This window comes from Mastigoproctus giganteus, chromosome 2 (assembly GCF_048544385.1).
Source record: "Mastigoproctus giganteus isolate SK-2022 chromosome 2, ASM4854438v1, whole genome shotgun sequence".
NCBI lineage: Eukaryota > Metazoa > Arthropoda > Arachnida > Uropygi > Thelyphonidae > Mastigoproctus > Mastigoproctus giganteus.
Window position 1 is genome coordinate 129158116 of NC_143576.1, and position 12224 is coordinate 129170339.

At 33.4% G+C, this 12224-nt stretch overlaps 1 protein-coding gene across 1 annotated transcript in view; it reads left to right on the forward strand.

The window, feature by feature from the left end:
• Positions 1-5980, forward strand: part of LOC150089559 (peptidyl-prolyl cis-trans isomerase NIMA-interacting 1-like) — a 48534-nt gene extending 42554 nt beyond the window's left edge. The window contains exon 3 of the mRNA XM_090368670.1: positions 4159-5980. Within this exon, the coding sequence (XP_090224796.1) occupies positions 4159-4379 (221 nt within the window). The 3' untranslated portion in view covers positions 4380-5980. The remainder of the gene's footprint in view (positions 1-4158) is intronic.
• Positions 5981-12224: the final 6244 nt, after the last annotated feature.

The following is a 12224-nucleotide window of genomic DNA, read 5'->3' on the forward strand; positions in this document are numbered from 1 at the left end:
TCCAAATTGAAGCGAGGATGCCAAACCACTGGCTTCATATCGGGGTTGGAAGCGGGAGAGCAGCAGTCTCTCAAAAACCTTGCCGAGAATGGGAAGCAGCGCAATCGGGCGATATGCCTTGGAGGTACCTGTGGGATCCTTAGGTAAGAGCCTCAGATTAGCATGCTTCCAACGTGATGGAAAGTTACCCTCATTCAGACAGGTGTTGAAGAGCTGAAGAAGTATCATTGGAGCTATGGCCCAGAGACGTTGCACAGTCTCGCCTTCAATAAAATCCAAACCAGGAGCTTTACCTTTTTTGATTTTTTTAATTGCTGCATCGACTTCTTCCTCTGTGAATGGTTCCTCCATAATATCTGGCTGGAAGCAGGAATTTTGTACTGCTATCTTCCTGTGGATGTCAGTATCAGAGTTGGTGTTGTCCTGATATATTAGTTCATCCAGAATCCGGTTGATTGTATCTTCCCAGTGTGTAGTCTCAGACGAGTCATCAGAGCGGACAGAGTGTATGACATCCGTGGATCCCAGCTTATTCCTCACGAGTTTGTGGACTAAACCCCACGGATTCCGGTTCCCCTCAGTCTTGACAAGGGAACGCCAGGAGCTTTGCTTGGCATGGTAAATTTTGTTAGTATATTCACGGCGGACTGCTTTGAATCGGTCTCTATACTGTTCTGCAATGTGAGCAGGTTCAGTCCTTCTCTTGCGTTGGTATTCTTTCCGAGCACGCTTCAGAGAATTGCGCAGGTTAGTGAGTTCCTGCAACCACCGTGGAACAGATCTTGGTTTCCTGGAACATTTTTTCATGGAAGCCTCTAAAGCTTTGAGGAGCAGACTGCACAAAGTCTGTTTTCTGCGCACTGTTCATTGATTGGTAGAAGTTGCTAGCTGGGTCATGAAGAGCATCTTGAATTACATTGTCAAACTGGTCCCAGTTCGCTGTTTTAGTAGAGAATCTAAAAGTTGCTTTTATTTTCTCTGAATTCTTTGTAATTATTCTCAGCAGTTAGGTTGTGTTATTTCCTAACTTTGTCTATCACGCCGACATGTCAATCAGTATATCGTTCTCGACTTCTACTGCCACTACCGATAACCACGGTTCCCTCTAAGCTATACATGTGTGCGGCCACACACTGATTTCTATGAAGTTGCACAGGTGCTTTTACTTCCCACGCACAGAGCCAACATACTAGATGGTGACAGGAGTATTAGTGGAAGAATGGATATAGGAAGGGGGGGTTACCTCATGCCATAAGATTCGCTATTGCATGACATGTTCCCACATCTTTTCTTTACAAATACATATTAGTGCATAGTGAAAAGTTATATGTGTTGATTTTTATTTATATGAAAAAAATTATTACATTACGAATATATAAAGGACTGCAGCGGTTGTAGTTTATATTGTATGTTTTTAAGGTGAATTTATTGTTATAAAAATAATATAATAGGGTAAGGTCAGCATTCTTACAATCCATCCACTCAACCACACACATACACAGTATGTGTGGGGGTAGTGTAGAAAGTTGCAGGAGAATTTAGTACAGGAAGAAAATGGGAAGAATGGAAACTAGATTATTTAAAATGGCATCTTAGTCAGAAGATACATATAGACTCAGTTACCAAGTTACTTAATCTGAAAAAAAGGTGGAATTTTAAGTATTTTGACGGAAACTGTAGAAGTATGTAACATAAAAAAGGAAAGAAGTGAACAATTGAAATCAAATTTTGATACGGTTGAGGTTTTAATTAATGATGTGATATTAGCCATAAAAATTAATGCATCAATGAACTCTGTACAAGACATTCATGAACACATCTAAAAATTTATAGATATATGTAAAAATTGGAGAAGCAAAAATTATTCATTTGAATTTGTTGAATGTATAAATTCTGTTCTTATAAAAAATATCCTGAATGAAATAAGAGAATCTACTTTCCTCACGTTAATTGTAGACGAAAGTACTATTTCAGTACAAAAAGTATTAATTTTGTATTTTAAATTTCAAGTGAAAAATGAAACATATTACAAATTAGTATTTGGAGGTATTTTGAAGCTTACAAACTGTGACAGTATGTCCATTTTAGCAAAAATGGACATACTGTCACAAAATAAAAAAGATGTTAATGTTCACATCAGATGGAGCAAGTGTTATGCTCCATCTGATGGAGCAAGTGTTATGCTTGGAAGGAAAAATGGAGTAGCAGCAATTCCCAAAAAGGAAATATTACATCTATCTGGACAACATTGAGTTGCACACCAAGAATATTTAGGATTGGACAGCGCATGGAAAAATGTATCTATTATGCAAGATGTAGAGGCATTGCTTAGAACTGTATACACAATATTTAGCAGGTCTAGCATAAAAAAAGGAAAATTAGAACTAGCCCAGTTTACAGAACACGATGTTGTATCTTTTAGACCATTAAATGAAGTCAGATGGTTATCCAGACATTTTGCAGTCGATGCTTTAGTAAAAAATTATGAAATATTAATCGAATATTGCAATGAGTAGGTTAACAAATGTAATGATCCTATTAGTAAATAATGTTTACAAATTTTGACAAATTCACAATATCATGTGGCATTAATTGCACTCAATGATGTATTAGGAGAGCTTGCATTGCTTTGCTTTTGGCGCATTATAGCTTTAGTCGTTAATGCGCCAATAAAACCCAAGCAACAACAACAACAGCATCGCTTTGCAAATATCTATAAAAAAGTTGTTTAAATATTATTGATGCACATCAATATGTTAAAGCTAAAATAAACAAATTAAGAAGCCAATATCTTGGAAAAAATATTTTCTGGAGTGAAAATGTGAAAGAAGTATTATCAAAAATTCAAAGTGATGTTGACACTGCAGCTATAATTCCCTTTATAAAACGTGTATATGATCACTTAGACAACAGATTTCCTGATGATGAATTAAACAATTGGAAAGTATTTGATATTAATGCTGTCACAAATGAAAGCAATAATTTTGACTTTGGGAAACTTAATGTGATACGCCTTGCAAAAAAATATTCACTATTTATTACAAATAACGAAGTGATGTTATCTCTAAAATATCAGAAGAATATTCAGAATTAAAATTTATAATTGCCGAAAAAACTAAAACTGGAGCATTTAAAACTTTGTGACACTTTAAATTTCGTGCTTACGAGTTTTGTAACGTATCCATTCTCTATAATATTATGGAAATATTTCAAGCATCAGGTGCAGACTGCGAGCGAGGATTTTGCACTATGAATTTAATTAAAACAAAAAATTGAAATAGAATACATGAAGATCATTTAAGTGACCTTATGAGAATCAAATTGCATTTAGCTAATGGTGCAACAATAAATGTAGATGATGTCCACAAAGTATGGACTTCTACAAAGAACAGAAGAGAAAAATAAATTAACTAACTGTAAAGTGTAAATTTATTGTTAACATTTTTTTTATTATTATGTATATGTCCCTACTTATAATTAAAACAATTTGTAAAAATATTGCACATATTTAATCTTGTCTGAAATTTTTTTACTCAGGTGCATTTCTGCACCACGCAGCTATAAGAAAAATTAGAGGGAACATTGCCGATAACATGCACCATCTGTTTACCGAGAATGCAGGGAAAAACTGCTGTAGCAGAAAACCACTTTGTCCAGCAAAGTTGCCTGTAGTTTTCCATGGTTCTCATGTTGGCTTTCTTTACCTTAGACGTTTTTCTTTTTCTCTCTGAACCTGCAGTATCTTCACTAGCATGCTTCCTTTTCACACCATTTTCAAGTATTTTACTCATTTTTAGGGAATGAAGCACAATTACAGTTTAAAAAGAACAAAAAATTTTCTTTACAAATACATAGTGCATTGCAAATACATATTAGTGCATAGTGAAAAGTTGCACATGTAGCAACTGAGTAAACAATGCAGTAAGTGTTGCGTTCAGCTGTTGTGATTCCACCTTGTTCAATTGCCATTTCTTGTAAACGCAAAGACGAATCGTGTATAAGTGAATTTGGTTTGTGTTATATGTGACATAGTTCCCCTATTTATAAGTCGTGTATGATCGAATTCGTGTAGTGTAAATGCTTGTTACACGAGGACTGACTGTATAAGATATAAAACTAGAGTTTTTCTTCTAATTAAACTATAAATCTTTTTTATAGGATACCATGAGCAGATAGTATCAGGAAAGGCTACATTTGAAGATTTAGCTTCAAAGTACAGTGACTGTAGTTCAGCTAAACGTGGAGGAGACCTGGGGCTTTTTGGGAGAGGAGCAATGCAAAAGCCTTTTGAGGATTCTTCATTTGCTTTAAAGGTTGGAGAATTGAGTCAACCAGTCTATACTGATTCCGGCATTCATCTGATTCTTAGGACTGCTTAGTATTAAGCAGAAATATAAAATATATGTGAAAGTAATGTAAAGCAATACAGGGAATACAACACCTGCCTGTGCAAATATTAAGGCTCAGTTCCATATTTTATTGTGTGGATTAATAAGTTCAGTCTCGTAGAGTATACCACATTCTTATGTGTCATGCTGTTTAAGGCATTTAATATTGAATATTTTCAGTAGTTATCACTCTCATCATATCTTGTTACTTCAGGTTCACTTGCTTATTTTATTATCATAATTGATATTTATAACAGACATTGAGTAACTTATAAGAATGCATTTGTGTTTGGCAACTGTTCTTTTTATTCAGCAGAATTCTATAAAAGTAGTTTCTTGATTTGAGATCTTGACTGATCTATAACTTATTTAGAATTTTATTATGCATAAGAATAAAATGACAATGAAACATTTAAAATATTCACTTTCAGTTATTGGATAGTTCACAAAGTACATATATGATTAATATTTATTTAACATAATAATTGCACCTCAACCAAAATTAGGAAAGTTACATTAATTCAAAACTTTTTTTATTATTATAAATTGATATTTACACTTAATTTTTAGAATTCACACTTCATCTGCTGCTGCTGTATGCTGCTATAAAGGTCAGTATAAGTTCATTTTGTTCTGCATATAACAAATATTAGTTTTAGCATAGTAAGACAAAAGTCTGTCTTGATACACCAGAATCCTTTGATTTCTTATTCCACTCTGGGTAGGCTTTATCTTCCTTGAGTAAATGCAATGTCTTTAAATCCATTGAGGCTGGGGGAGACATTTTAGTCTGCTAATGGAGAATCACAGGGCAGCATAACAGATATTTATAACAGACATTGAGTATCTTCCAGAATATAAAATCCACACCGATACAATTCTAATAAATATTTAAACATTTTTAAGTTTTACTATTTTTGGTGTTCATATACACTAGTGTGCCAACTAATTGGTCAAACTGCATTTCAGCAAGCCTGTAAAAAAAGGTTCCATTCTTCATGGTTATGCTTGTGATCATTATATAAAAACCTCATTCCAGCTGAATTATTCTAATGGATCTCTTGTTTGTGGTATTTAATTATCTGGTAATTAAGAATTTAAGTACCCTTTTACTGTCTGTGGAGTTCCTTTTGTCATTAAATTCTGTCTAACTTAGATAAATCTGTTGGTCACTGTTTTAGTAATGAAAATTAAGAAACATTCTATTTATTTTGAAAAGAAAGTAGAAATATTTTTATTCACTTTAAATCTGAAAATATAATGTTATCACAAGCACTTGATTAAGATGAGACTTTCTTTCATTCATAACCTTTCCAGTACATATGATCTGATATTTAAGTTTTAATTCTAAATTTTGGCTGCACAAGAGAACCCTCTAGAGTTTTCTTTTATTAAGCAGATTTAAATTTTTTATTAAATAAATTAAAATATTAACTGAAATAATAGGTTATTGATATGATATAAATGTGTAGGCAATAATTTTATAATCTGATATCTAAAAGTAAATAATATAGTTTTATCTGCACATGACATTAAATCTTAAGAGGCCATTCCTCTTGAAATTTAACACCATCCCTCTTTTCCATTCAAAAAAATAATGATAATAAAAAGGAATTTTTTTTATTATTAATGAAACTTAAGGTGTACAGAATAGAGTCAGTATACCAGTATTTCAAGCATTTTGTATTTTTTATGTAAATTAATACAATACATCAGTATTTTGTATATTTCTCTAAATTGGTATATATTTTTGCTTTAATGCTGTTCTTTTCATAATTTGTGATAAATGTATTAAAAATGAATTTATTAATTTCGTTAAATGATTTGCATGGTGAATTAACTGATTTCACTTTCTGTTTTTGAATTTTTGTATTAGGAGAGCTTTTGATATTAAAATAATTAAATATATTTTTTAAATGAATTTTATTTTCTAATCTCACTTCTTTTGCTGTTATATCAGTGGTATAATACAATTTTGTATTCCACGTAGAAATTATAACAAAATTGCATATTGTATTAGAGATGTTTTTGATCTTTTCATATAAGCTATAATTTTTTGTTAATGTTGCAGAGCAAGTTGGATGCATTTGTGTTTGCCATTTGTTTATCAGGTGGTCTGCTGTAGAATTTATTCATTATTCATGTGAAATTGTTAATAATAATGAAATTCTTCTATAATGTACTCTTAAAATTTTAGAAACTGAAATTAGTGAAATTCTGATTTTTTAAAATTCAATATTTCATATTTATCCACATAATTCAATAAAACAGCATGGCATTTTTGTGTTGAAGTTTGCTTCCTTTAATTGGAAAATAATTGTTACTGTAATGAATAAAACAGTTAAATCTTTGCTGTGTAAAAGTTATTTTTTTAAGTAATTGTGCCATATAAAATTCTTTGTTTTGGTGTTATTTATATTTGATTTCAAAATAAAGTTTATACAGTATTGTTTATATTATATAATTATTTTCCAAAATTTTAAGTTTGATGACTGTGCCCACTTGAGAGTTGCAAGAATAAGAAGTAAAATTGTTTTTAACAAACTAGATACCAATAATAAGACTATAAAGTGAATTATTTTAATTGGTCATAACTTTTTGAACAGTTAATTCTCTATGAAATTATGAATGTATTGTACATAACTACAATGAGTGAAGCTGTTAGATTTTAGCTATACAAAACTAATATACTTGTTCATATCAGTACCATTTTAAACACTCGTTGAAACCAAATAAATAAATCAATTAGTGTTATAGTTTTATAGTAGATGATATATGTTTCGAGTAAAATATCTTAGAAATTTACTCTTGTAATTTCCTTGTCCATAATGGCCAAACTATAATACTGGGTGTTACTACAATGCTGAATATCATCTTTTTATCCCCTCTTTCAATTTTTTAGCTTCCCATTAATATTTAAAATATCCTTTGTTTTGTTTCTACATTTGAATCAATTCTTTCAGGTTAAGTGTAGAATGCTGCACTAATAAAATAAGTTTTCATTTCCAAAAGCAACATGTTTGCCAATATCAAATTCACTATTATTATTATTGGTTAGTTTATTGACTTTACATGAAATTTTACATCATATGTGGAAGATTTTTTGGGAAGAATGCCATTACTAGAATTTTTACCACCATTTAGAAATAATGGTACTGCATCGTTGGACTCTTGTAGTATGGTGAAACAGGGCATTGAGCTTCAAAACTTTCAGGAGAAATTAGGCCAGGGAATACTCTTCATCAATTTAGTAGCATAATTAAAATATTGGTGTATTGATTCCAAAGTGCTGAGTATCCCCATCCCCCAGCTACTATCAAAATTCAAAGCCAACTTAGCTTGCAGTGCAAAGTAAATTTCCTATTGTCAGCAGCATCCTAATAGGCATCACTGCTCAGTCAGCAGCAAGCAACAAGAAACCAGGATACTATCAGGAAGAATAACATCTGAGTTTCCTTCTGCCTATAGAGATCAATCCTACTGGGATGGAAATAGCAGCATCAATCTGTAGAAATCAATATTGCTATCTATATCATAGCAGGAAATTTACATGCTGGTTGTTGAACATCAGCTCACAAACAGGTTGAAGTTATCTTGGTTAAATGCAAAGTGACATTGAAGAAATTTCACAGACAAGTTTCCAAACCATATTTTTTGGCAGCATTTTCATTAGAAGCAGATAAGTAAGTACATAAAAATTTCATTATAAAATAACCATTCAATATCATAACATACATTTAATGTTGGCTTGGCAAACATGCTGCTTTATGAAACAAAAAAAGTTGCTTGCTTAGTCTCGTAGTCTACAACTTAACTGTTTCTCCTTTAGTAATGGTACTATATCTCAAGAGTCCATCCCTCTTGCATAGTATTGTAATACCATTTAAACTTTAATTACATTTAATAAGAATTTACTTTAAATTCTTATTAAATTCTCCAGCTATTTATTAAGTTTTAGACAGATATAGATTAGTGTAATGTATAGTTTTTTTTTTAACTACTTTCATGCTTATTTGTAGATATATTAGTAACTTGCAAATTCTGATTATATCAGCCCTTGTGTGAGAAACCAACCCAACATATATTTCAAAAATGTGCTATAAATTATGCTGTTGGCATAAATAGAAAATTAGTACTTAAAAGCTGTACAGTTAATAAAAGAAGTTCAACTTTACAGTATTCTTGTTGGCTGAATGAAGACATATGAATGTGGGCATAAAACTAAATGCTTCTTAAAGAATGTTTGTTTCTTGGAAAGTGTTATTGGAAATGAAGCAATTATTAGGAATATAGCACTATGAAACATTGCAAATTTCTCACCCAAAGTAACTTTATTTTTCTTTTCTGTTTTTTACCGTGTATCTGAAGAGCTTAATAAAGATATTTGTCAGTTACTATGTATTGACTGATAATGTTGAATTTTAATGTGATCTTCTTATTTACTAACTGCGCAATAAATTTATGATACAATGAGATTCAAGTTGGATACTTCCACGTTTTCAAATCCCCTTTCCTACATTCTGAAGCTTTCCAACAATGTGTATAGTTTTGCGACATTGTTATTAGTTCAAGAGAGATGATGTGGCAAAGCGATATTTTTTCAGTATTTTGATTAGGGGTAACAACTAGAGGATCAATGTATTGCCATTTATAAATTGTGAGGCCTTACGAAGAGTATTTGAAAAGTTCGTGGCCTGAGTTATAAAAGGTTTATTTGAGGAGTCTGGTAACATTACTTTTCAACAATTCCCTTTGGAATTGATACACTTTTGCCACTGATGCTGCAATGTGTTGATGCCAGCTGTGAAGAAAGTTTTATCTTGGGCCTCCAGGAATATCTCCATTGCAGCAATGACAACACTGTCAGTGTAGAAATGGATGCCAGCCATGTATGTTTTCAAATTCAGAAATAGGTGAATATGGCAGATGGTCAAAGATTTCAAACCACACTCATGCATGGAAGTGTGCAGACTTGATAGCAGACATACATTTGTCCTGGGGGAATAAGACTCCTTTGCTGAGCTTTCCTCAGCATTTGTGTTTAATGTTTTCACCCAAATGCCTCATAAGGCCTGTGTAATATCCCCTATGTGATTGACAGCCTTTATGAAAGTAATCCACTAACAACACACCATCAGCATCCCAAAAACTAATGTCATAACCTTTCCAGCAGAAGAAATTTATTTGGCTTTCTTTGGATGTGGAGAAGGGCTGAATTTCCACTGTTTGGAATACTCATTTGTCTCTGGCTGAAAGTGATGGGTCAACATCTCATCACAAATCTTGCAAGGAAATTTGTTGGATCTGCTTGAAGTTGTGCATTTTTGATCTGCTGTCAACAACTTTGAGACGGATTGTGTTGACACCTTTTTCATAGTGAGTGAGGGTCTCTGTTATTTGTGGTACACACATTCAGATGAGATGCCCAAGATGTCAGAGTGCCGAACTGTCACTCATCACCGGATCGTGCACACTGTTAACAACTGAGGGATGGATATTGGAGGTCTTCCATAATGTGGGTTATCTTCTAGGCTCTCCTTCCCTTGATTAAATTCTGCTGGCCACTTAATCATGAAGTAGGAAATGGCATCCCCCAAAGTTGTAACCATATCCTCATGAATTGCTTTTGGCATTAGTCCCTTTTTTCCGAAGTATTAGATGACTGCACGACTGATTTTGTCCATCTCTCCTCATTACACAACTTTGTTGACTTGTAATTTAAATAACTTGGGAACCTGTAATTTAAAAAAAAAGGCTATTGAAACTTGTTAGGATGCTATTCGAAGTACATAATATGTTAAGTACAGAAATTTTTAACACTGGCACTACCGTTTCATACTCGTGCCATGAATTTTTCAAATGTCCCTTGTATTACTCAGAATTCTTAGCACCCTTGCTTCTGATTCAACATCACCATTTTTGTCAGGAAATATACTGTATTCATTTAGGGCTTTAGATACAAGTTATTTGTCACAAAAAAAAGACTTGTTATTTGATGAATGAATTAGCTCATGAACAGCTTAGTGAATGTGTGCTAAAATAATTTCTTGAAAAAAATAAAAGGAAGGCAGTAAAGGATCCAAATATAAAAAGCATTTGCCTTTACACAAATATTAAAATCCTCTTATTCCCTGAGATAGATATGTGACACCTGACCATGTTTTTTTTATGAACTTATTTTTTTTATTATTATTTTTTTTGTATTCATTTGTCACATGGAAATTTATAAGAATTTGAAGCTTTTTTCAGTTTGTCCTGTTCAGTTTCTGTATTACTAAAATGTACCAGTTTTTTTTGCCATAATTGAACTACTTATTTAGCATAAAACTGCTGAAAGCAACAGTGGTCGTGGATGCCTTGAGCTTTTCATCCAATGACATGTTCACTGGGGGTGGTCAGAGATAGTGCAATGCACAATATACAGAGTTGTTAAAATTAAAGTATCTCTATGTAGAGTACTCTGGAGTGAGTTCTAGGGCTCGTACTGAAGAGAAATTTGGACAAGAGGTACAATAAAGAATGTGCTTGCCATTTATTCGAAAAAAAAAAATTGTTACAAAATTTGTCACTGTATGCCACTGTGACAATACAAATCACTTGAACAGTGCTATGATTGTTCAATGTATCCTCCGTTTTGGTCAACAGTTTCCATTCAAAGAACAGCATTTTCTACAGTAGAATGTAACATGTCAACTGGAATAGCCAGCACGTGACGTCTAATGCTGTCCAGATCTGCCAAGTTTGACATCCTGATACTTCTGCTTCAAAAAAACCCACAACCAGAAGTCACATGGGGTGAGGTCCAGTGATCGGGATGACAAAGATGTGTGGAAACAACGGCTAAAGACCCATTCATCTGTAAAGTGTTGCCTTAGCAATCTTTGGACACAACGGTGGATGTGGGGTGGTGCACCATCTTGCATGAATATGGTATCCCAAAGGCACCCATGTTGCAGCTCTGGTATTGTGAAATTTGCCAACATTTCATAATATCGCTGTCCAGTGACGGAACAGGTGTTGGGTCCAGTCGGTGTTACCTGTTCAAAATAATACAGCCCAATCATGAATGTGGCCATAAATCCACACGACACTCACTTTTGGAGAATGCAATGAGACCTCTTGGATAACTCGAGGGTTTTCTGTTGCCCAAATGCAACAGTTGTGCGTATTCACTTGTCCATTTAAGCAGAAATGAGCTTCATCACTCCAAAGGATGTTCCATGGCCAAGTAATATCCACTGTCATTCATGCCAGAAACTGAAGTGTGTATGGGAAACAAATATCTTCATGACCATGCTGTAGCATGTGCATCTTGTAAGGATAGTACCATACCTGACACATTACTAGCCTTACAGTGGAATACAGCATGTCCACTTCATGAGAAACAGCTGGCACATTTGTGCTACCACATGGAGATTGACTTGATAAATTCACGACAGCCATAGCTACATCTTCAACACGAGAGGAGTCCACTCATTTTCGACCTCTACCTGGTTGAACACCAAGATGTCCTGTCGCTTCAAATTTTGCAATCATTTTGCGGACAGCACAGTCATAGGTCCACGCCTTATGTGCTTCTGATGCCAGAATTCTTTGATAGCTGCAGCTGCATTGTTGCTGTTCTGATAGTACAGCTTCACTAATAGCACCTTTTCCTGCAAAGTTGTTGGCATTGCTGCTGTAGTGCAGAAAGTATGATTTTGAAGAGACTGCTTTGCTTTTATACAATACAGTAGAAAAAAAATATATTTTAGGGTTGCCCATAATTGAATACATTAACCTGTATTTGTGTCTGTAAATTGCGTGTTTTTCATGGTCGATTTGCATGTTTTGCTA